The 26707-nt window shown below is 41.9% G+C and overlaps 1 protein-coding gene across 2 annotated transcripts in view; it reads left to right on the top strand.

Annotated features, from left to right (window-relative positions):
- HSD17B2 (hydroxysteroid 17-beta dehydrogenase 2) overlaps positions 1-5036 on the top strand; it is a 9793-nt gene extending 4757 nt beyond the window's left edge. For both annotated transcript variants that reach the window (XM_015816253.1, XM_029284184.1), the window contains 3 exons: positions 304-489; positions 2498-2635; positions 4279-5036. In XM_015816253.1, the coding sequence (XP_015671739.1) occupies positions 304-489; positions 2498-2635; positions 4279-4640 (686 nt within the window). In that variant the 3' untranslated portion in view covers positions 4641-5036. The remainder of the gene's footprint in view (positions 1-303; positions 490-2497; positions 2636-4278) is intronic.
- Positions 5037-26707: the final 21671 nt, after the last annotated feature.

The raw sequence follows: 26707 nt of genomic DNA, 5'->3' as shown, positions 1-26707 counted from the left end.
GAGGGGGGAGGAAAAGGAAAAACTGAGGGAGGGGAGGGAGGGAAGGAAGGAATAATGGAGGAAGGGAGGGAGTGAAAGGAAAAATCGAGGGAGGGGAGGGAGAGAGGGAGGGAGGGAAGGAAGGGAGGGAAAGGAAAAACTGAGGGAGAGAGGGAAGGAAGGAAAAATGGAGGGGGGAGGGAAAGGAAAAACCGAGGGAGGGAGGGAAGGAAGGGAGGAAGGAAAAATGGAGGGAAGGAGGGAGAGAGGGAGGGACGGATCTGAGACTGTTTCACTTGCTGGCTCTTCCTTTCTCCCTGCCAGAGCTCTGGGCTGTTATCAACAATGCGGGAATCCTGGGGTTCGTAGCTGACGGAGAACTGCTCCCCATGAGTTCTTACAAGCAGTGCATGGATGTCAATTTCTTTGGCCCTGTTGAATTATCCAAAATGTTCTTACCCTTACTCCGAAAGTCCAAGGGAAGGATTATTAACATCTCAAGCCTGGCAGGTGAGTTATGTTCCTGTGTCCCAGCAGGCTGTAAATCTATAGACCGTCACCTGGGTTGGATTCTGTTCCCTGAACGGCCACTCTTCTGGCCCCTTCCAGCTGCCGTGTGGGAGGCTTTCAAATTTATCACCGAATCTAAGGATCAGACGGCAGGAAAAAGCAGATATGTCAATGCTAAACAATTGAGCTATCTAACATTCAAAAAGATTTAGTTTGGCACATTAGGGATAGGGCATTATTACATTGCTAATCTCAAAGTATTTATAGCCAGGTCAAGGCCAAAAATGCAGGGAAAATGTGGACTGGCCTATTTGTTTGCCGGCTTGTATGTGTGTGTGTTGTCTTTCGAAATTTGTACTTCTCTGAGTATGCAACGGAGCTTGCCTAAGGCAAAAACCACAAAACCAAAACCCATGTATTAAAGAAAGGCATGCATAGTTATTTACTTATTCATGAAAAGAATGTACAAAATTGCATTTTGTTGGCGTAACATTGCTTACGATTTCCCATGGATTCCAATAAACACAATGGAGCCTTGGTATCAAATCCATCAATTAAAATGGGATCTTTTTTCTTCTCTATTAAATCCCATCTTCAGAAAGTCCCAACCAGAAGATTGGATAATGCAATGAAATATAATGTAATATTCTTATTTCCTGCATTATGAAAAATATTTCTTACAGGAAGAACATGAATTGCTTGAGGCTGTCTGGGAATTAAAGAATTTTTTTTATCCTGCTAGCAGAGTTTCAAATTCCCTTTCAGACAGTTGAGATGGATGTATTGGAGTAAAAATGAGTCAATAGCAAACTTGTTTTTTTTTTAAAAAAAAAAATTGTGTAACCTTGCTGAATAACAATAAGAGGGATCTTGGAGTCCTAGATGACAATCATCTAAATATGAGCCAGCAGTGTGCAGCAGCAGCCAAAAACGCCAACACAATCCTAGGCTGCATTAACAGAGGGATGGAATCAAGATCACGTGAAGTACTAGTATCACTTTACAAAGCCTTAGTAAGACCACATTTAGAATATAGCATTCAGTTTTGGTCACCATATTATAAAAAAGATGCAGAAACTCTGGAAAGAGTGGAGAAAAGAGCAATAAAGATGGTTATGAGAAAAGTAATAACAATAACAATAACAAAAATAATAATAAAGTTGGAAGGGACCTTGGAGGTCATCTAGTCCAACCCGCTGCTCAGGCAATAAACCCTACACCATTTTGGACAAATGGCTGTCCAGTCTCTTCTTAAAAACTTCCAGTGTTGGAGCATTCACCACTTCTGGAGGCAGGTTGTTCAACTGGTTAATTGTTCTAACTGTCAGGAAGTTTCTCCTTAGTTCTAGGTTGCTTCTCTCCTTGATTAGTTTCCATCCGTTGCTTCTTGTCCTGCCTTCAGGCGCCTTGGAAAATAGCTTGGACTGGGGGGGGGACACATGATAGCAGTATTCCAATATTTGAGGGGCTGCCACAAAGAAGAGGGGTGTCAACCTGTTCTCCAAACCACCTTGAAGGTGGAACGACAATAAATGGACAATTGCAAACCATCAAAATTATAAGCGGAGAAATATTAGAAGTCCCATGGTGGTCCAAAACACTGAGTATCTGACTAATTTCTTAAAGACATGGGATACTTAAAACCTGGCAATATTCTTTTTCCAATATCTTTTAAGGCAGGGGTCCTCAACCTTGGTGACTTTAAGACTTGTGGACTTCAACTCCCAGAATTCCTCAGCCAGCAAAGCTGGCTGAGGAATTCTGGAAGTTGAAGTCCACAAGTCTTAAAGTCGCCAAGGTTGAGGACCCCTGCTTTAAGGAAAAGAAGGAGGAGAGGGGGGAAAAAAAAGAGAGAGAAGCATTTCAGAACTATATTGAGCCAGCAAGAACTTAGACCTTTAACTTGTTTGCTGCTAAGAATTTTGTATTTAACTTCGGCTTAGCGTTTAGCTTTTCCTTAAGCTTTTAGTTCTCCTTCAGTGAGTCACTGTTTTGATTTCTCTCACAGGAGGAATCCCAATGCCATTGTTTGCTGCTTACGGTGCCTCTAAGGCAGCCCTCTCCATGTTTTCCGGGGTTATGAGGCAGGAGCTGTCCAAGTGGGGCATCAAAGTTGCCGTTCTTCACCCATCAGGCTTCAAAACATGTAAGTTCTCCATCCATCAGGCGTCAAAACACGTGAGTCATGAGTTGTCCATCCATCTTTCTCCAAACTCACAAGAAAAAGACACTTCCAGAGGAACCAGGGTTCACAACCCAACATCAGAAACTGAACGTCAGTCCCGTTTCAGCCCTAGCAAAGGTTAGCCCGTTTGTTGCTTTTTTAAGATCCGAGATTCAGTTTGTCTCAGCCCTAAGATGCAAAGCGCATTCTTTCTAAGAACTTGCAAACTGTCTTTTTCCAAGGGAAGACTTTAATGATTTATTCTTGCCTAGTTCAGGTCTACGGCCACTCTTTTCGGATTCATAAATACCACTTCTGGGAGCTTTCTCTGATGAGTTTCCTGGAAGGTACTTTTATACAGAGGCTGGCTGTCTAATTTTGACATCATGTAGCTGAGGCAATGCTTTGCTTTCCACGGGAAGATGGTTTAGGGGCTTTTAATTTGATCCCCCCGCCCCAGAATTCTTCTTCACCAATATATCCCAATCCAACCTGTGGAAGAAGCCTGAACGGAGTAGGTTTTCCTGCCATCTCCTCCTCTCTATTTTTCTTTATCGGATTTAGAATTAGAATACTTTATTTGCCCAAGTGTGATTAGACACACAAGGAATTTGTCTCTGGTGCAGAAGCTCTCAGCATACATGCAAAGCCACAGAATCATCATCATCATAATACCAATAAGAGAAGGTAGTAAAAAAGACAATAACAAGGATAATAATAATAATAATAATAATAATACAATATATATAGAGAGGGAGAGAGATTAGGCAGTACTGTGAGAATGAAGTGTTCAGCAGAGAAATGGCCTGAGGGGAAAAACTGTCCATGTCTTGTTGTTTGGCATGCAATGCCCTAGAGCAAGGGTGTCAAACACAATTTCATTGAGGGCCGCATCACCATTGCGGTTGCCCTCGGGGGGCCGGGTGGGTGCAGCCTACTGGGTGGGCATGGATGGAGTGGGTATGGCCTACTGGGTGGGCATGGCCAGCTCTACATCATTTGCGTCAAGGGTGCCTGTGGGGGCCTGGGCAGGAGTGGGACAGATCTGAGGGTCTCTGGCAGAAGGGGGTGGGACCGGGGCAAGCGCCAAGGCATGGTCCATTTCTTCATTCCTCACAAAGGGTGACCCCTCCCCAGCATGCACCCAGGGGGCGGGGCCGACGCAGCAGGGGCTGGTTCCTCGCTGTTTCTGGACGGCCTTGTGGAGCTAAGACTGAATTTGTTTCAGCATAGATGGCCACCACAAAATTGTACATTGGCTCCCGGCCGGCCTGGGCCAGAGCCAAGGCAGCGGGGGCCGTTCCCTCACTGATTCCAGGATGGCTTCACGGGCCACATGAAACCACATCGCGGGCCGCATCGGGCCCCCAGGCCTTGTGTTTAACATGTCTGACCTAGAGTGCCGTCTTAAGGGGAGGAATTGAAGCAGTTTATGTCTGGGATGTGAGGGGTGTGTAGATATTTTCTCAGCCCTCCTTCTGACCTGTACAATATACAGGTCTTCCCTGGAAGGCAGCCTGGTTGCAATTGTTCTTTCTGCGGTCTTAACTATCCGTTGGGAGTCTTTTATAGGAATAACTTCAAAGAGGCTAGGCATTCCAAAAATGAATGTGTTGCTTTTCTAGCAATTGGGGGAAATCCTGAAGACTGGAAAAAGGAAGATCAGAGGCTGCTGGAGAGCCTAGCTCCAGATGTGAAGAAAGATTATGGTGAGGATTACATCCATAAACTGAGGATGTTCCTCAGTCAGATGACTTCGATTTGCTCATCAGATTTCTCGCCCGTGTTCTCTGATGTTCTACATGCTTTGCTGGCTGAGCATCCAAAAGGTTTATACACTCCAGGCAAGAATAGCTACACATTCCTTCTCATGTTCTGTTATTCTCCTCTCTGGTTTTATGACTTTTTCATGGACAAATTAATGGGGGCCCACGTCTTGCCTTCTGCGCTCCAAACACCAGAAAGACAAAAACAGGTCATAAGCTGAACAAGAAATCCATGCACCCGTCAAAAATGGAAGTTGATAGTCCGTCACAATTTTTGAAGATTCGTGCCCTTTATTTGATAAGCTATTCAGCTAATTATGCAACCTAGGAAACCAATAAATAATAGACAGATGTAGAGGTATATATGAATATGTGTAGATTTAGGGTGGTACAGAAGAAAGATGTTTTAACAGTATAATAGCTAACATCTCGTGATAATGCCTTCAGGGTTTGTTTGTTTGTTTTGAGATAGAGATTAGCTTTTTCTGGAATTGTATTTTGTGTTTTGGGGCACTGCTGTAAAACTCTTCCTTTTTCCAAAGATTTATATCTAATTTCTCTGATCTTTTGTTGACCTAATCCAATCAACACATATTATATGTACACTATATTCTTTTTCCCCCCATGATTTTGCTCAGGAGTTTATAAAAGAAAAATAAAATCATATTCACCTGAAATCTCATAAGAACTCTAGGGGAAGAATGTGAATGATTCTATGTACATATATATTCTAATTACATGGAATCTTCCTTCCTAATCAGAGACCCAGCAAAATCCAAAAATCTCTGTTGCTTTGGCAGATGATCCTATGTTCAGGATCTCAGAATCGTATGAAGATTTATGGAGTAAAGTCTGTAAGTTTTGTTAGGGTTAGGGATAAGTTGAGAATTATTAATCCAAACTATTTATTTTTTGGATGAAATCTCCATTGTCCAAAATGACGTGTCTGGGAAATGGAGAAACTATTTGGTTCAACCCTACACAGGAGTGTTTATTGAGACAAACTATTTCCACCAGATTCTTTGAATGGAGCTTCTTCATTTGCTTGATCTACCCACCTCTTAGTGTTTGTGGAGATTCTCTGTCATCCAGGTCATGGTTGTCCCAAAAGTTCTTTTTCAAAAGGCAACGTTTGCACTTTCTTTGTTTTTCCTTGAAGATGTTCCGCATCTCATCCAAGAAGCTTCTGAAGTGGCGAAAGTTCAGTTCGGAAGAAGCTTCTTGGATGAGAAGCGAAACGCCTTCAAGGAAAAAAAAAAGTTGCCTTTTGAAAAAGCAACTTTGGGACATCCACCACTTAGCTATCAGTGGGAAGGTCTATCCCACCAATTTGAGACGTTCATCTTGAGTTAGATTTACCCAGGCCAAGCCAAAAAATAATTCAACCAGGTTTATGCTGGTTTCAAGATGCAACTCCCAAAAATGAATCTGCATCATACTGTTGCATTTTAAGACCTGCCAGTTCATGCTGGAGGCAGCTACTTTGGGTCAACCTGACCTGAGCCGAACAGAAGAAAGAACTGACGTCTGACCTGGTTCCTAAATTACTTGATGGAATCATCAAATCAAAAACGAGAAAACCTAAGAGATCATAAAAGTTTGTCATTAACAGTAATAGCAGCCACAGTCAAAGGTTATACTATGCCTGGGCAGGTTTCAAGAGTCTAGTGACAAGGAGGAAGATAAGAAAAGAAAAGAAAAAGACATGAAAACATTTATTTTGCAAATAGTGGTTAGCAGAAATGGTTTCCTGCACAGGAAAAGGAGCTGCAGGCCATTATCTCTTTAAGTGTCATTGTTTTAGACTGCCAATCAGATTTCTGCAAGAAGATGGGGTTGGCCAACTTCCCAATGCCTCCTCCTATAGTTATTTATTTATTGCAACCCCTGGAATCTCCTGAAGTCACATGCCTGAGGTCTGGTGAAAATGCCTAAACGTTGGTGATGTAATTTCCTACACATTTCTGAGCCAAAAAAAAAAGAGTCAGGGCAAGCTTTTGGAAGGGAGGGAGGGAGGGAGGGAGAGAGGGTGGGTCATTATCCTGACCCACGTGATTTCCAGCTGGAAAAGGGGAAAACAATCCAAAACAAGCCGTTTCCTTGCACTCCACACTGAAAAAAGGTTGTCCGTTCTATCATGCTGAGCACAGGTTTTAGCACAATTGTTGACAGGCTGTGATATTCTGGCATTAATTAGTCAAGGATGCTTGGTCAAAGATGACTTATCAGAATTCCACAGCCCACTGCCCAGTGGCAGGGAGCCAAAAGGGATCATTTATGAAAAGAAGCAGTAAAAGAAATAGAAGATGGGGAGAAAGTCGGAGAGGAAAATGGAGAGTGAATATAAAATTTGCAGTCTATCTGGGATGCTGCCCACCTTGGATACTAATAAAGGAGAATATTTGTAGCTCAGGGTTGAAGTGAGGGGTCCTTGGTGCTCTCTGAGTTGAGTGGTTTTCTTGCAGACATTTCGTGACCCAAACCAGGTAACATCAACAGCACTGATGCTGTTACCTAGTTGGGTAATGAAACGTCTGCAAGAAAACCACCCACCTCAGAGAGCACCAAGGACTCCACAGTCCTCCTCCTCCTTGCAAATTCCACTCTCTTCTAGCACTGATGATGTTGCCTAGTTGGATAATGAAACGTCTGCAAGAAAACCACCCAGCTCAGAGAGCACCACCTTTGATACCAACAGGACATTGTCAGCTGTCACGTGTACTTTTGTGCCCCTCCTCTGTTCAAATCATGTATGTGTAAATAAATATTACTCAACTTCAAGAGCTTTCCAAATTATCTCAGAGAAAGACTTGAGATGAATGCGGATGCTCAGTTGGCAAAGGCTTTCTACCCACCATCTTAATTGCAACCCAGATTAACGATTGAGACGTTTGCGTGCCACCAAGCTAGAGTTGGTGCAACGCTTCTGCTATTTTGATCATTGTCCATTTGTTTGGGTTGTGCCAAATAGTTTATAAAGGTTGTATGGAATGAGAAAGAAAAACATAAGGCTCCTGTAACAAGTGTTTTCTTGGTTTGTATTGTAATAAATATATATATTTATTACATTTTAACTTGATCTTTAGCTTCTTGAGAGGTAATAGCAAGGGATACAGTCCATTGCCAGCCAACTTTAAATCACACAACACAAAAGAGATTGGGAGAGACAAACGGGCATGTGAAAAGGGGAATCAAGTTAGATTTTAAACAGAGTGGGCCATAGAAAAACCTCTATAGTTCTCACTATTTGGAGATGCAATTAATCATCTTGGACTAGGTTCCTGGGACCTGCAATTCACTTGTCTTCTGGGGTAGAGGTTCTCCATACCTGTCTTAAAATTAATCAAGGAAAGAAGCAACCTAGAACTAAGGAGAAACTTCCTGACAGTTAGAACAATTAACCAATGGAACAACCTGCCTCCAGAAGCGGTGAATGCTCCAACACTGGAAGTTTTTAAGAAGAGACTGGACAGCCATTTGTCCGAAATGGTATAGGGTTTCCTGCCTGAGCAGGGGGTTGGATTAGATGACCTCCAAGGTCCCTTCCAACTTTATTATTATTATTATTAAAGTTCCAGAACCTGTAATATCCTACCTTTTTCTCCAGGAGCTTGTGATTTCCTCTATTGCATCTTCATCATTCCTATGAAAGAAGGTGGCCTAAGACTACGTGATGGGTCCAATGTCATCTAGAAAGCTTCTTCAGTTGAATGAGGACTTGAATTTAGGTCTCTTCTAGTCCAACACTTTCACACCAGAACACCCAGGCACTTGGGCTGAGCATCTATATCTAAAGGATCATTAGTACCTGGGTCTAACCATACAGATAGTCCTCAATTTACAACAGTTCATTTGGTGGCTGTTCAAAGCTACTACGGCACTGAAAACGGGGACCGATGCCCGTTTTTTCACCCTTACGACTGCTGCAGCATCCCCCACGGTCACGTAAATCAAAATTCAGGCGCTTGGCAACTGACTCATATTTACGACAGTCGCAGTGTCCCAGGGGTCATGTGATCCCCTTTTGCCACCTCCTGACAAGCAACATCAATGGGGGAAGCTGGATCCACTTAACAACCGTGTTCCTAACATAACTGCAGTGATTCACTTAACGACTGTGGCAAGAAAGTTCATAAAATGGGGCAAAACTCACTTCACAAATGTCTCCCTTAGCAACAGAAATTTTGGGCTCGCTCACTTGTGGTTGTAAGTCCAGGACTATCTGCACATAGTCCAGTACCTCAACAACTATGGTCACTGAAGGGAATCAAGTTGACGCAAGACCGGCCTTCAGCAAGGCCGATCCAGACTTGCCTTCAACTGAGAAGAAGCCAATGCAGCGGAAAGGCAGGTTGTCGTCTGAAATATTTCAGTACACTTTTGACCATCAAAAACAAGAATCACGAATCGCGATGAAAGATCCCACAAATAAACACCATAATTTTTTAGTTAAAGTAAGCGGTGGCGTTGGTTAAAAAAAAAAAAAAGCTACCTCAAAGTAATTTTTAATTAAGCAATATCTTAAGGCAGCGTGAAGAAAGCAGAGCAGACATTGCATAATCGTTGCGTTTTTAAATTGTCAGTAAAAGTGAAGTCACAGAAATGAAGGCTGAAAGAGACGGACGGAGCCAAAAAAAAATGGGGGGGGTGAGATTTAGATATGAGATGTAGATGAATATTTAAAAAATACAGGACATGGTGTGCTTGTGGTGCCAGCAAGGATCAAGGAAGGAGATTGCCTACTGATAAAATAAACAACATAAATATTGAGATATTTAGCAGGCTTTGGAAAGTTCCATCAAGCGTTGCTAGAGCCAGAGATAGCCAGATTTGAAGGAAAACTGCATTTTCTTTAGATCACGGTTCTCTTCTATGGCTGACATGCGCTGATGTAGGTAGGGAAGTATTTTAGTTTATGTTGTTTTCAACAAATACTGCCAATGAACTCCAAATAACCATCTTCTCTTTTCTCTTTTCTATATATCTTCCACGCCTTTCTTTGGAATCGTAAATTCAGAAACCAGATTCTGTTTACCATTCAGACTTTAGAGGTTCCAGTTAAAGAGAACAGCCTATATAAGAGCACTAGTAAATATTTCACCAACTCTATAAAACAAAGTTTTTGCATTCTTAAAAAAAAAAAAATCCCCTGATTTTAACATAGGGTTTTTCCAGTTTGCCTTGTCATAAGTCTAATTAAATTGTGCCACCCGCATGATTAGAAGCAGGGAGGTTAGATGGGGCAACTGGGACACAGCCTAGGTTGAAGAAATTGGCCCTTACAATATTATCACTTGCTGACCGATTCACACAAACAACCCTGTAGGTTAACTGGAAACTAGGCTTTCAAAAATAAAATGGATGAGCATGTGGCTTAAAGACACACTTTCACATATACTGCACAAAGGGGACTATGACAGCCCAACATTTGGCCTAATGAATGGCCCTGTTTAAACACACACACACACACATAAACAGTAGTCACAATGGAACAAAAGAGATGCAATTTTGTTAGATTATTCTGCTTGCAGCAAGGGAGCGCGTCTCAGAAGACCTTGCAGCAGTGGAACATTTTTTCAAGAGTATCCTTGCCCAAAACCTTCTCCCTTTGAGAAACCTGCCCATAAATTAGAGATAACTTAGCTTCTGAGCCAATAAAGAACAATCTTGAGAGCGAAACATATCTGCTGATTTATCAATTCCTTTCCTTTCTTGGTTAGCCATGAAACGCACAACTGACTACAGAACAAGACTGTTAGAGGTCAACAAGAGAGTTCTGATTTTTTTTCCCACAAAGTCCTGAACTGTGGCTATGCAACATTTTTATATACAAAAAAAACAACAACCCAAAACCCTGTTGGGACTTATGTTGCTCCAGAAGCACGCTTGGACACACAAATAATTCTAGAATCTGATGATTTGCACCACGAGATTTCTTTTTGAATGAAAGCTACTGCAATTTAAGAAAGAGTGTACTGGTTTTTCAGTATCTGGGGGATATGTAGGTCTGTGTGGTACTTTTACGGACAGAGATACTTTGTACCCTGCGGGGGTGTGTGTGTGTGTAACACTAGCCTTTTTTATTTATTAATTAGTGTTGTTTGCTACCCATCTTGCCTAGAGACATTTAATTATCATTAATTAAAGATATTATTTGACATCTTTATTTTTGGTAACAATAAATCTTTTAAAATACAAACTAAGAAGGGAAAGAGAAAAATCTATCTTATACAGTATTTTATACTTATCAACAGTCTTTGGTTTCAATAAAGGTGAATAGTTGTAATTCAAGATTGAAATGAGGGGTCCTTGTTGCTTTTGTAAGATGTGATCTCAGAACCATTGAACTATATTTTTCAAAGATCCTGGAGCACTGGGGAACTACCGGAGGACTGGAAAAGAGATGATGTAGTTCCCATCTTCAAAAAAAGGGGAAAAAATGGATCCAGGAAATTACAGACCTATCAGCCTGACCTTAATACCTGGGAAGATTCTGGAAAAGATAATCAAACAACGAATCAGCGAACACCTACAGGCAAACAATGTCATTACTAAAAGCCAATATGGGTTTGTCAAAAACAGATCATGCCAGACAAATCTTATTGCATTCTTTGACCAAGTGTCAAAATTAGTGGACCAGAGGAATGCTGTGGATATAATTTACTTGGACTTCAGTAAGGCATTTGACAAAGTAGATCACAACCTACTACTTGATAAGATAGAAAAATGTGGGTTAGACAGCATCACCACCAGATGGATCTGTAGCTGGCTGACCGGCCGTACTCAGCGTGTGGTCCTCAATGGAACCGCATCTACATGGAGGGAAGTGTGTAGTGGGGTGCCCCAAGGCTCTGTTCTGGGCCCAGTGCTCTTCAACATCTTCATCAACGATTTGGATGAGGGGATAGATGGGGAACTCATCAAATTTGCAGATGACACGAAGCTGGCAGGAATAGCCAACACTCCAGAAGACAGGCTTAAGATACAGGAGGATCTGGACAGACTTTAACACTGGGCGCTATCTAACAAAATGAAATTCAATGGTGAAAAAAGTAAGGTTCTACATTTAGGCAAGAAAAACCAAATGTACAGTATAGTATAGGGGGTACCTTGCTCAATAGTAGTAACTGTGAGAGGGATCTCGGAGTCCTAGTGGTCAATCATTTAAATATGAGCCAGCAGTGAGCTGCAGCTGCCAAAAAAGCCAACACAGTGTTAGGCTGCATTAACAGAGGGATAGAATCAAGATCACATGAAGTATTAATACCACTTTACAATGCCTTGTTAAGGCTACACTTGGAATACTGCATCCAGTTTTGATCACCACGATGTAAAAAAGATGCTGAGACTCTAGAAAGAGTACAGAGAAGAGCAACAAAGATGATTAGGGGACTGGAGGCTAAAGCATATAAGGAAAGATTGATGGAATTGGGTATGTCTGGTTTAATGAAGAGAAGAACCAGGGGGGACATGATAGCCGTCTTCCAATATCTCAGGGGCTGCCACAAAGAAGAGGGAGTCAAGCTATTCTCCAAGGCGCCTGAAGGCAGGACAAGAAGCAACGGGTGGAAACTAATCAAAGAGAGGAGCAACCTAGAACTAAGGAGAAACTTCCTGACAGTTAGAACAATTAACCAGTGGAACAACCTGCCTCCAGAAGCGGTGAATGCTCCAACACTGGAAGTTTTTAAGAAGAGACTGGACAGCCATTTGTCCGAAATGGTATAGGGTTTATTGCCTGAGCAGGGGATTGGACTTGATGACCTCCAAGGTCCCTTCCAACTTTTTATTATTATTATTATTATTATTATTATTATTATTATTATTATTATTATTATTATTATTATTATTATTATTATTATTATTATTATTATTATTAAAATCTCTGCCATAATTACACACAGAACAACATTTTTTGATGGACAGAAAAGATTGCCTTTTCTAAAAGAGCCGGAAACCATTCCTTGACATTTGAAATAATATTCTTCCCCTTTCTTTCTATACTTTTTTTTTTTTGCAACTCCTTATCAAATGCATCTCTTCCCAGAAAGATTCTGCAGCTGCAGTGGACACCTTCATGAACCAAGAAAAAGAGGTTGCTGCTTTTATAAGCTGTAGACATCTACCCTAATGCATGGACGTGCCTTTGAATCCCAAGTGCCGGTATAAACCCTGAACTGAAAGGAATAAATGGTCTTAAATCTAGTTATTTCACCATGAAAAGCAGATAGAGACCGAGAACCAGAAAAGAGAGTTTTGTTTTGTTTTGTTTTTGTTGTTTTTTTAAAGCACCAACTTTGGTGGCACTTCATTTTCTACCGTACAGAGTAATTACGGTCTCTGTCAGACAGGAGTGAATTTACCAGTTCAGGTAGACATGAAAAGTTAAAGGGGTTCTTGGAAATTACAAAGTGAGCAGCAGCTGAAATGAGATGCGTTCCTTCCTTGCTGATGGATTGTCTCTTCCTATTTGGGAAGATGAGTGGTTAGAAAGTGTGAAGATGGCCTTTCAGAGGAGCTAGAAACAGAAGGCATCTGGGTTTCCTAACCCTTATTCTGTAGAGCAGTGGTTCTCAACCTGTGGGTCGGGACCCCATTTGGGGTCGATCGACCATTTCACGGGGGTCGCCAAGCAAGGCTGTCCGCCATTTTTTTTGTCCGCCATTTTTTTTTGTCCGCCATTTTTTCCCCCCTTTTCCAGCGGGTGCCTTACCTCCCTTGGGCTGGGCCAGCTGGTGGTCGGCCTGCTCCGTCTCTGCCGCTTGCCAGCTACGCCTCGGCCGGCGCAGGGGGCGGAACCACGCATGCACGGCACTCCCGGGCAGGGAAAGTCCTCGACTTACGACCGGTTGGGCAGTCCTCAACTTACGACCGGTTTAGTCCTCGACTTATGATTGGTTGGGGTCGCGGCATTAAAAAGGTTGAGAACCACTGCTGTAGAGGGACATATTTTTTTATTATGGGCAAACTGGCTTCATCTTTGAAGAAGGGCAAAAACAAACAAACGAACAAACGAATGAATAAAATTAAATAAACAAATTAAATAAATTTTATTCAAATAAATAAGTTTTCAAGAAGAGGTTGGACAGCCATTTGTCTGAAATGGCATAGGCTTTCCTGCTGGAGTAGGGGGTTGGACTAGAAGACCTCCAAGGTCCCTTCCAACTCTTGTTAGTCTGTTAATCAGACACATTATGGGCAATAAGGAGAGCACACATGATCAGTGGGAAGTATTACCTTAACTCAGGCTGACATCAAACAGTTCTGCATTCTGATTCAATGTGATGGAAGCAACCTCTCTCTCTCTCTATATATATATATACATATATACTGTATCTGCCACCCACCAAGAGAAGTTTGAAAAACCATCAGGGAACATCTTCTGCTATGGAGTCAGAAAATAAGGATAGGTAGGTAGCCATATGGCTAGTTGAAATGGCTCCTTTGACAAGGCAGCTCTATTGCTTGATAGAGGGAGAGGAATCAAAATGAAGCCTGGGAAAGCAGAATTAAGTTCGCCCTGCAGGTCTGTCCTGTAGGTTTTGTTGACCCAGCAATGCCCTAAGGCCTAGAACCACAGCCAAGCCGCTTAATATGGCAAACAAGTCCTTTTATCCATAGGAGGTCAGCCAAGAACACATAGGAACGGGACATGTAAAACAACAATAATCACTCTTATCAACCAGAAAAGAATGCAATTAATATGTGTAGCACACAGGCTGCTTACAATATGCTCGGCTTGAGCCTGGCTTTGGAGATCGTGGATGGTGATACCTTGGTAAGAAAACACCTGCCAGAAACTAAGAAAGCTGAGTCAATATCTCCTCCCTCCACTACGCCAAGACTCCGTTGTCTGATTCCATTTGGCCTTAAGAATGGGGAATGAACGGATGAATTGGTAAAGTGGCGGGACTTTCCGAAAAGTTTACTCAGTGCTGAGGAAGACAAGAGGCACCAATAAAGGAGAAAAATTGCAGCTCAGGGTTGAAATGAGGAGTCCCTGGTGCTCTCTGAGCTTGGTGGTTTTCTTGCGTTTCATGACCCAACTAGGGAACATCGTCAGTGCTAGAAGGGAGTGGGGTTTGTAGAGAAGGAAGAGGACTGTGAGGTCCTTGGTGCTCTCTGAGTTTAGCTGTTTTCTTGCAGACATCGCATTACCCAAACTAGGTAACATCATCAGTGCTAGTAAGGAGTACGGTTTGCTGTCAGTTTATATTCTGGTGGCTTGTCCTGTCAATATTGGTGGGGCTGATCTTAGAGATTCTGTGGTAGGGCTGTTGGCTCTTTAGCAGTTTCTTGATTGGGGGTGTCTTTTACTTGATTGTGCACTGAGAAACAAACAAACATCAGACCAACAATCAAGTCAGCGATACCCCAATCAAGAAACTGCCACCCTCCTTATTAGCCCTGATGAGGTTACCTAGTTTGGGTAATGAAATGTCTGCAAGAAAACAAGCAAGCTCAGAGAGCACCAAGGATCCCTTGAAGACAAGAGGCTGAGAAGGAAACTTCAAATAATCCCACTCTGATCTTGTTTGGTATAAGATGGGGCAAGGAGAAACTGTAACAGGTTTCAAAACTCTTTATTATCCTACCATACCACAATAAAGAACTTTCTTGGAATCCCTGCTGTGGTCCGTTTCTTAACTTGGCCCTGCTTCAAAAGCTTGACAGCAACAGATGCTGGAATCCTTCCAACGTCCATCTGGAATCTAACTTGTTCGCCTACCCTTAGGAGTGCTGCTTTGCACAATGTTTTAATGAGATTAAAGAAGAATACAACACATCTCCTTCTTAGCACTTAGACTTATATACCACTTCACAGTGCTTTACAGCCCTCTCTAAGCATTTTACAGAGTCAGCACATTGCCCCCACAACAATCTGGGTCCTCATTTTACCGACCTCGGAAGGATGGAAGGCTGAGTCAGCCTTGAGCCAGCGAGACTTGAACGGCTGAACTGCTGGCAGCTGGCAGTCAGCAGAAGTAGCCTGCAATGCTGCATTCTAACTGCTGCACCACCATGTAGCCCATAGCTACTCTCCACAATCTTCCCAGTAACATGTCTATGGAGGTTCTCAGTCATCCAGGTCATGGTTGTCCCAAAGGTGCTTTTTTCAGGAGGCAACTGGACTTTCTTGTGTTTCTTTTTGAAGACGTTTCGCTTCTCATCCAAGAAGCTTCTTCAGCTCTGACTAGATGGTGGGGAATGGAAGGACACAGGTAAACCTCCAAGTGGTTTCCGCGACTCTCTAAAGGAATGCAAATGACCATCTGTCTGCAAGCAATATACATCCTTCCACTCCCCACCATCTAGTCAGAGCTGAAGAAGCTTCTTGGATGAGAAGCGGAACGTCTTCAAGAAGGAACACAAGAAAGTCCAGTTGCCTCCTGAAAAAAGCACCTTTGGGGCTTCCCAGGAACATCCACGAAGGAGGAAAGGAAAGCTTTGTCATTCATTTGTTCATCAAGCAGGGCAAGACATGGCTGCGGGCTCCCCAAAACAATTTTTTCCCCAGCCACATTTGTTACAGCCTGAGCCATCATCTCTGCTTGCCCAGAACTTCAGAGAAGTAGGGCTGAAAGCCCTGTGCTTTATGTTGGACTTATGAATAAACACTTGCATTGTTTGACTTGCAAAATGGATGTGGTCCCAAACAAGCTGAACAGGAATCTCATGTCCTGCAATTCAAGAATTTCACTTGCCAGTAATCACAGCCAAGAATGTATTGTCCAAATCTAGGACTTTTAAGTACTTGGAATAATCATCGACCGCAAGAAGAAATGAACGTTCCCTCAATCCAAAAATACTTGAAGCTGCTTTCTTCCTGCCTTGATGTGCCAGTAGGGGAAACTGACACATCTAAACTAAAGACTAAAAAACGGTTGCAGGAACTGGGTATGTCTAGTCTAGCGAAAGGAAGGACCAAGGGTGACATGATAGCAGTCTTCCAGTATTTGAGGGGCTGCCACAAAGAAGAGAACACTATGAAGTGGTATATAACTCTAAGTGCTATTGCTATTGCTATCCTCTTTCAGAGCTAAAGGAGACATGGTACAATCGTACATTCCTTCTTAGTGCAACACACACTAACAATTGTATACTTAATCATATAAACATCCCAATCAATTTCTCACTTTACAACCGTCTGTAACCACTCTTCCGGATTTAATACATATCCCATCAAGGACGGTGAGGTTCACCAAAGGGTGCCTGTTTTTTAACCATCCCTGATAGAGATTTTGCTAATTGCCGAGAACAAACATTAGCCTCAAGATTTGCATTTATCTTCAATAGTACTGACATTCCAGCAAAAAAACCGCTTTTTGGCAGAGAATTTGTAACACCGTGCGCTATTAAATGTTGGCTAAGCCAAAACATGGGTGGATTCCTTGAAGGCTACCTGTAGAGTTAGTTTGCGAAATTATTATTTTACATAATAAGAACCAATTGGCAAAATATTAGATGCTAAAGTTCATCCAAATCAATTGAAAGGGCATTCAGTCTGATAGAACAACTTGATTTAATTTTCCGTTTTGATCTGAAAAAAACCGACAATAATTCAGTTTGGAGATGACTCAAATTATCTTCTACTCGTGTATATGAACTGGCCTGTTGGATAGACTTAACAATGAAGTTATTGCTGACTTTTTAATCTGGTGGCCTTGAAATATGTAGAACTGAAAGTCTCACCAACATGACCAAAACATTAATGGTCAGATACGGGCAAGTGATTAAAGAATAAGTGATTAAAGAAGAGAGAACAAAGAAGAGAGAGTTGAAAGAAATAAAGATGTAAGGAATTAAAATTAATGTAGGGAGGGAGCCAAGGGAAGAAAGTATCTAAAGATATGTCCAGTACTAATCTCTTACCCCAATTTGACGTGCACTAAATGTTTTAATACAAATGAAATGCTCATAATATTCTTTCTGCTTTTTCTTTTGATCCAGCCCTAATTTACAGCACGTACGCACACAAACACAAATGTCACAGTTCCTAAGTCTAATGAAACACTAAGATGTACTGTGAAATTCCTGAACAAAGGACTGTCTCCTGCTAATTGCCTGGATTGTTGAAACAAGCAGTGCTTGTTCATGATGAAGACAATAAAATATGGCGTTAATGGCCACCCGTGAAAAATAGCAAGTGATTACTCTTTAACTCAGTGTGTGAACTCAAGGAAAGTTCAACCAGGTTGCAATTTATTAAAATTGCATCAGAGTGTGTTTTGTTTCAACACATTAATTGCCTGTTTGAAGCCCCATTCATTGGTTCTTCTCACTACTTGTTCTCTTATGGAGTAGAGTGGTACCTGGTTACTCAACTGCTTTCAAACTCATGGAATTTGGCACTCAATGCATTTTGATGTGAAAATTTTGTCCCAGTACTCAATGCACAAGCTAGAACTTGTCGGTGTCGGCTGCCTTGTGGCTCACTATATTATTCCTTGTGGGAAAAATTTGTTTGGTACTTGTTGTTTTGGGTACTTATTACACCTCCTGGAACTACTGTAATTAAAGATGAGTACCAAGGCACCACTGTACAGTGTTGCAAAAAGTATGGCACTATAGTGGCTGAGGAATTCTGGGGGCTGAAGTCCACAAGTCTTAAAGGTTGCAAGATTGAAAACTCTTGATGTAGAGATTATTGAAAATCCAGATTGTTATTTTTTTCAAAATGGTCTCATTATTAAGATGAAGAGGGCAGGCAATTTGGAACAGTTTGGGCTTAGCTGCAGAGATGACAATTTATTATGGACACTGTGTGTCTTACAATTTTCTCTGTATTGGTTTCATAGTTTTTTTTAATATGGTCAGATGACTAATCAACACATTTCTTTTGTTGTTGTTGGTAGTGGAGCTACCTGGAAAATTGCCTCCTTTGGGATCCAGCTTCATTGGGTTTTTAAAGAGTTATAACATGAGGTTAAGAACAGATAAATTCTCCTGAAATCAATTGAGGGAAGTTTGTTACGATTTTGTAAAGGATGTCTGTCTGTCTGTCTGTCTGTCTGTCTGTCTGTCTGTCTGTCTCTCTCTCTCTCTCTCTCTCTGTGGGTAAATAAAAAATTAAGAGTAAGATTGTTCTGAGACCCTTGTGAAGAGCTGCTCTTTCATAATTATTTTAAGGGGAAAGTTATGTAGTAGGTTTCACACATGGCAAGTCTGTTTGCCAAGCTTTCTCCATTGTTCCTCTTGCATGAAAACACTATTTTTAATCATCTGAAAGAAGGATGAACACACCTTATTTATTTTTAATCCCTTGGCATGATGGCTATGTGAACTGGCATTCTTCCCAAAGCAAGTGAAGAAATCACTCCTCATTTCAGTGACACCAATCATAATACACGCCTTATTTTTTTAAAAAAAAGTTCTTTATGGATCTTAAGTAATTACATGCAAAAAATAGGGTAAAGTTCCATCAAGCAATCACCACAAGATGAAATAAGTGCCACTTGTCACTATTCCATAGAGATAAAATGTTGACTTACGATGACTTAAATATGTTGTCTAGTGTTGCAAGGAAACACTTTTATCAGAAGACCTGACCTTTATGGGTAAGTATAAAGGAAGGAACTATACTATAACATTTAAAAACTGGAACAGAGTTTCATTTGATAGCTCAGAAATGTTTAAAATGCAAAGCTCATGGCATTTTGAAATTTCATGATTGAGAAAGTCTACAGGTCATAAAATGAAAATTTGCATCACACAAGCTAAAGAATGAGTAACTATTAAATAATAGAATAACAGAGATGGAAGAGAGCAAGGAGGTCTTCTAATCTAACTCCCTGCTCAGGCAGGAACCCCTATACCATTTCAGACAAATGGTGGTCCAATCTCTTCTTAAAAACCTCCAATGTTGGAGCACCCACAATAGTCATTCCTCTGATTAAATTTCTCCTTAGTTCCAGGCTGCTTTTCTCCTTGATCAATTTCCATCCACTGCCTTCAGATGCTTTGGAGAATTGCTTGACTCCCTCTTCTTTGTGGCAGCCCTTTATATATTGGAAGACTGCTATCATATAATCCCTAGTTCTTCTTTTCATTAAACTAAAAATACCCAATTCCTGCAACCATTCTTCATATGGAAGGGGAGGGGAGGAGGCATAATTTGTCAACTTGACAGTGAACCTGCTTTTCCATCTGGAAATATTTTTTAAAAAAATGATAAGAACAAAAAAAAATAAGGAGAAAATAAGTTCTCTCCTTGATTAGTTTCCATCCGTTGCTTCTTGTCCTGCCTTCAGGTGCTTTGGAGAATAGCTTGACTCCCTCTTCTTTGTGGCAGCCCCTGAGATATTTAAACACTGCTATCATGTCCCCCCGGGTCCTTCTCTTCATTAAACTAGACATACCCAATTCCTGCATCCGTTCTTCATGTGTTTTAGCTTCCAGTCCCCTGATCAACTTTGTTGCTTTTCTCTGCATTCTTTCCAGAGACTCAACATGATGACCAAAACTGGAGGCCAGTATTCCAGGTGCGGTGTTACTAAGACTTTGTGCTAAGGCTCTTCAAGCTAAACAACTTTCTCCGTTCATAATCTGGAAGATCCTTGATTAAACCATTCATGGTACTAATTAGTCAATCTGAACTCCCCTCTTTGGAAAGCCACACCCACAACACCTACCCCTCTTAAAATTCCCTGATTTTTGGAAAACCCACTTTGTGTTCAAACAGCCGGCAGGAGAAAAGGACCGATTCAGGCGCAGGTATTCTCAAAGATTAAGGTTTGTTGAATTCAGTTTTCTAAATCTCTGCTTTCTCTTCCTTTAAGATCTAAGTTAACAAAGTCAGGGTTTGCTTTCCTTTGGGGAAAAAAACCCCCAAATTGTTTAAATCTACGTTCACTTACCATTTTAAGAAGTAACTTATCGTCTCTCCTCAATTATCGCATCTTTATGCGCAAAAGTAAAAGAACAAGGAGAAACAACACCCCCCCCGAAAACCCTTAATATTCACATGTGCTATCCAAAATTGTGGGGTTGTGTGTGTGTATGCAACAGGTGAAAATCTATATCTATCTATATGCATTTTTTAAACAAACATTTAAGTCAGTTTACTTAACAGGTTGCGGAAAAGGAAATTAAGCATATCTTAGTAAGTGAAATTTCTACGGACTCTTCTGATTAAGATTACCTGCCGTAAAATGCTGGTTTAGGCAGAGAAAGGGAAGTAAAGGAGACTATCTATAGTTCAGGGTTGAAATGAGGGGTCCTTGGTGCTCTCTGAGCTTGGTTGTTTTCTTTCAGACGTTTCATGACCCAAACTAGGTAACATCATCAGTGCTCCCAGCACTGTTGATTTTACCTAGTTTGGTCATGAAACGTCAGCAAGAAAACAACCAAACTCAGAGAGCACCGAGGACCCCTCAAAGCGAGCGAAGTGTTTCGGTCCATTTCCAAGCCATTGGTGTATGATTCAAGAGAACACAGGCATCGGCAAGACCAGAGCACAATTAATATGTGAGATCCTTTCTCAGCAAGGAGAGCTACAATGGTGCAGGATCACTTGATGTGAATTAATGGGCCATTTTGAGCACTGCTGCATCCATCTGTTGAATCGTTTCACCCGGCTTGCACCGATGGTTTCAGCCGAGCGTCAGACTGCAGGATGCGCGTGCTTATCAGAAGATTAATGGAGAGTGCCATAAAATGGGACTGCGGCCGCATTGGATCAGCCTTATTACCTAGGGTTAACAGGATTGTAATTTTTCAGGTCAGGCAAATAGGAAGAGTCGGACTAAATGCAATTTGATTGGCTCTGAATTAAGCCAGGGCTCTGAGCAGGCACTTTGAATGATTAAACAGAATTGCGTGGTTTGATGGCGATCAGCTTCTCCACCAGTTCGGAGAAGATGGGACATTTCTGCGTTTGCTACTTTTTCGTCCATTGGTTTGCGAATCGGAACGGAATTCTTATTTAAACCATCTTTTCCTATACCCAGACTGATTAGATCAACTGAGTTGTGTGTTTTTTTCAAATCAGAAGGACAGTTCACAGAAGAACTGGATTCACAGGATTGCTACCAGATTAAACTTTGAACAATAAGGGAAGAGTTCACACCACCAGACGGATTCAAATCTGCTGGGTGAATCTGAGGATCAATATATTGTGTGAGTCAAACCTACAAAGACAAACCGGGTCTGAATTTCTAAGGATTTAAGCTGAATTGAATCATTAGGATTAATCCCAGGTCTCTTCTGACAGCCCATTTATTTCTAGAACCTACAAAAAAAAATGGGGCTGGTTCCTACTTACCTATAGGCAGATGGAGAGGCTCTCAATTTATCCGTCTTTCTTAATTGTCGTGACAGCGCAGAACTGAAGCAAAAGGAATAGGATTGAATGAAAGAAAAAAGGAAACAGGGTTTTCTGCCCCTTTCAGCAATATTCATGCATCCGGACTTGTTTTAGGCAAGAGGCACAATTCATGAAATAATCCAGAAAAAAAAGGGGGCTCAACTTCCCCGATGTGACGAGCTGTCTTAATCCTGAACCTTATTATGGTGGTCAAAATGGCTCATGAAGTAAATAATTTCCCAAATCTTCCAATAAACCTCAGAAAGGGAGTAACAAAAGAAGAAGGCGTTCAGAGAGTGAAAGCTATTATTTGCAAGAGGGTTGCTGGATTTGACATTATTTTGTATTCATTGGAGGCCTGATTAGGTGATAAGGAACTTTGGTCCCTGTTTAATCATTGAGAAGGTAAGTCAACAGAGTGATCATCCTTCCAACTCAGCAATATCAGATTGAAACAATACCCTTTGTTCAAGGACGGCCACTTTGACATCAGCAACAAAATGTCCCAGGGATATGCTAAGAAAGCATGCATTATAAAGTATGCATCGAGTTTGGAGTTTTCTATAAATGTACGTAAGTATAAAAGAAGAGCATATGTCTATTTCCTTCTCAGCTGACCTTGATACACATAGCTCTTGATTGAGAAAATATCTACCCAATGGACTCCATCCAGCCCACCAGGCCATTCATCCCAGCAAATTTGGCCCAGTTTCTTGTTTGGCCATAACTCCTTGCCTTATTTTCTTTCCATCATCATCATCTTAACAAAAAAACAGAATAACAAAAAACAGAGTTGGAAGAGACATTGGTGGTCTTCCAATCCAACCCCCTGCTCAAACAGGAGACCCTATATCGTTCCAGATGAATGGTTGCCCAATCTCTTCTTAAAAACCTCCAGGGTTGGAGCACTCACAACTTCTGGAGGCAGTGATTAATCCTGTGATTAAGGATTACAGGATTAATTAATTCTTACAGTGATTAGTTGTTCTTTCAGTTCTAGGTTGCTTGTCTCCTTGATTAGTTTCCATCCATTGCTTTTTGTCCTGCCATCAGGCGATTTGGAGAATAGACTGACCCCCTCTTCTTTGTGGAGACCCCCTTAGATATTGGAAGACTGCTATCATGTCACCCTTAGTCCTTCTCTTCATTAAACTATACATACCTAGTTCCCACAATGTTCATTGTAAGTGTTAGCCTCCAGTCCCCTAAACATCTTTGTTGCTCTTCTCTGCACTCTTTCTAGAGTTTCAACATCTTTTTATATCCTGGCAACCAAAACTGGATGCAATATCCCAAGTATGGTCTTCCCAAGGCATTATAAAGTGATAGTAATACTTCATGTGATCTTGATTCTGTCCCTCTATTAATGCAACCTAGGACTGTGTTATTTAGAGAAGAGGGAGAGAGATGCCCAGAGAGAGGGAGGGGGGGAAAGGTAAATTATGCAGAATTACTGGTTCCTTCTTCACTCTTATGCAAAGTGTTGTTCCAGGCAGTTATTTAAGCAGATCAGAGCAAGGAATTTGGACAGCCATGGTCCCTTAAGAGAAAAGAAAAGTGCACACTAAATGTAAGAGCTAATTGCAACATGTGCACACCTGCAACCTAAAGCCAACGTGCAAAATGAGTTCTGCACATATTTAAAGTTTCCCCACCCTCGACCAAAAAAATAATAAGAATGGAAATCATATACACACCCAAAGTGCATAGAAGAACTGCAAAGTTTTGCTAACCTTTGCTCTGGAAAAGAGAGAACTTTGGGAAGCCCTTAAGCAGGGGTTGAAGAGGAAAAAAACATTTTAATTGATAGATTGAGCACTTCCATGGAACATTTAGTACTCTGAGCGTAGCTTTCTCCAAATATGGAATTTGTGACCTCAATTGATTTGCGGAAATCAATCTGCGATAACAGTGGTGGTGAACCTATGGCACGCGTGCCAGAGGCGGCACTTGGAGCCCTCTCTGTGGGCCTGCGTGCCACCACTGCCAGTAGCTTGCGCAGGTCCATTAGGCTGCTGCTGTTGCCTGGAGTGGCAGCTGCACCCAGCACAAAGGAGGCGAAGCGAGTTTGAGTAGAAGTGGTAGAGCATGCCCACACTCAACAAGCCAAAGGCCACCCCGAGCAGGGAAAGCCGGATCCTCATCGGTGCCATGGCCCCCCAGTCCCAGCTAGGATTGTATGCCTCCCCCATCTATGCTGGGCCTCCTGCCCACCGCCCCACCCGCCAGAGACCCCCTGGATCTCCCCCAACCCTTCCCAGCCCCCACAGGCATCCCTTCCATGAGTAGCATCGAGGTGGCCATGCCCACCCCAACCACGCCCACCCAGTCTGCTGTGACAATCGCAGCCACGCCTACTCAGTGGGCCACGCCCCATGCCCCCCCCCGGGGGCACTTTGCGATAAATAAGTGAGTTTTGGGTTGTGGTTTGGGCACTTGGCGTCTAAAAGGTTTGCCATCACTGTGCTATAAATAAATAACAACAACGTGACACCAGTTGTGGTTGGTGGGCTTGGTGCCATATGAAAACAAATCTAGAAAAGTACTTAGGTACAATATGAACCGACGGAATCTCAACTCATCAATTACAAAAATCTGCATTACATCCCTATTACAAAATGTGAATAACAGCTTCCATATCTATTTATACCTATTGGCAAGGTCTTTAACCACCCTTGATTCTTGGGAAGTATCCTGTAATCAAAAGTAATAAATCAAGTTGGAATGAACTGGTAGGTGATGATGATGATGATGGAGGAGGAGGAGGAGGAGGAGGAGGAGGAGGAGGAGGAGGAGGAGGAGGAGGAGGAGATGAAAGTGAGGAAGAGGATGAAGATGGAAAAACTGCCAAGTTAAGATGGCAGAAAGTCTCCCAGAATTCATCTATAAGTTACTTTTATACTGTTTTTATGACCACTTCAAAACTCAGAACATGCGACTGCAACTCAAATGAAAGAAGTATTAACATTGTAATAAAACAAATTAACAGGCCAACACAAATAAGGAAAGACAAAGGAGCACAATAACTTTACAAGGTGAGTGAAACATTCTGTGGCTCAGTGACCTTGGCTGAATACAAAATTGAACTGTCTCCCTCAGACAAGCTATGAATTTACAGTATTGTAAATATTACAAGTAATATTTAAAATATTGATGTCCAATCTTCTTTCCAAGTCATCTTCAAACCAAGACTTAGTTCACAGCTCACTCTGATAGCCCTTTCTAACTGCCTGCTTCCTGAGACTTCAAAACAGGGATTGCTATTCTGTTGTTCTTCGATTGCATGGAGAAAGAAAAATCATGGATAATGTGGAGAAGCAAAACCGGCATTCCATTCTATCTGAAGAGGCAGTTGTCCCTGGAATATCAGTAGAGAATGGCATTTTCAAAGGCTCAAGAGATGCTGGAGTACTGTTATTCTGAGAGAATAGAATAGAAAATAGAATAGAATAGAATAGAATAGAATAGAATAGAGTAGAGTAGAGTAGAGTAGAGTAGAGTAGAGTAGAGTAGAGTAGAGTAGAGTAGAGTAGAGTAGAGTAGAGTAGAATAGAATAGAACCTTGGAGGTCTTCTAGTCCAGCTCCTTGCTCAAGCAGGAGAACCTATACCATCTCAGACAGGTGATTGTCTAGTCTCTTTTTAAAAATCTCCGGTGATGGAGCGCCCATGATAACTGAACGCGAGCTGTTCCACTGGTTGATTGTCCTCACTGCCAGGAAGTTTCTCCTTAATTCTAGGTTGCTTCTCTCTTTGATCAGTTTCCAACCATTGTTTCTCGTCTTTCCATCTGGTGCTCTGGTGAACAACCTGTCCCCCTCTGCCTTGTGGTAGCCCCTCAAATACTTGAATACTGCTATCATGTCACCCCTATTTCTTCTTTTCTGTAGACTAGCCAAACCCAAGTCCTGCAGCTGTTCTTCATATGTTTTAGTCTCCAGGCCTTTGATCATCTAAGTTGCTCTTCTCGGAATTTTTTTCCAAAGTCTCAACATCTTTTTTTGTGATATGGAGACCAAAACTGGTTGCCGTATTCCAGGTGCGGCCTTACTAGGGTTTTTATAAAGCGTTACTAATACTTCGCGTGATCTTGACTGTATGCCTCTGTTTATATAACCCAGGATTGTATATGTTGAATTGTGTTGAGTAAGGCAGCTCATGAACCCAAGAGTCCTCTAATCCATGGTAATCAGTCTGTTTACTTTGGAGTGAAGGGTCAAATCTCTGGGGTTTTACAGCGTGAGGGCTCGGCAGTTAGAAACGCTGAGCTTGTCATCTGGAAAGCTGACAGCCTGGGTTCAAGACCCGAGAGCTGCGCAATGGGTTGAGCTCCTGTTACTAGCTTCAGCTCCTGCCCGCCTAGCAGTTTGAAAGCATGTAAATGCGAGTAGATAAATAGGTACCACTTTGGTGGGAAGGTAACAACGTTCCATTTGCCTCGGTGTACAGTCATGATCACTAGCCACATGATCACTGAAGTATCTTCGGACAACGCTGGCTCCCTTGGCTAAGAAATGGAGATGAGCAGTGCCCCTAGAGTTGGACACGACTGGACAGGGGAAACTTTTATCTTTACCTTTACAGCTCTTTTAGCAGCAGGAACTCAATGATGTTTATCAGAACCCTGGGGGACTTTCTCCTTTTCTCCCAGGGACGCTCGTAAACAATGTAGGGTGGAAGAACTTCCGTTGCTTCCTTCTAGCAAAGGAGTACAGGGGAGGTGCGGGTGTGGATGATTGTACGCTCTTTGATCTCCACATTAGGCCCCTCAAAATGCCCCCCCAGGTGCAATGGGAGAAAATGTATAAATATTTATTACAATCGCCTGGAAGCTATGTTCATTAACGATATAATTAACATTCACGTTATGGAGCATGCAAGTATTATTATGAACAGTGCAGGAGGAGGAAGGAGACAGTCTAAACATTTTCTCCCCAGCTACATTCTTTGGGCAACCTGTCCTCTCTAAGTAGTAATTAAAATT

This window comes from Protobothrops mucrosquamatus, unplaced genomic scaffold (genome assembly GCF_001527695.2).
Source record: "Protobothrops mucrosquamatus isolate PMUCROS unplaced genomic scaffold, P.Mucros_1.0 scaffold_111, whole genome shotgun sequence".
In the NCBI taxonomy this organism is placed as follows: domain Eukaryota; kingdom Metazoa; phylum Chordata; class Lepidosauria; order Squamata; family Viperidae; genus Protobothrops; species Protobothrops mucrosquamatus.
The sequence above is the reverse complement of the archived record's forward strand: the minus strand, read 5'-3'. Positions and strand labels throughout refer to the sequence as shown.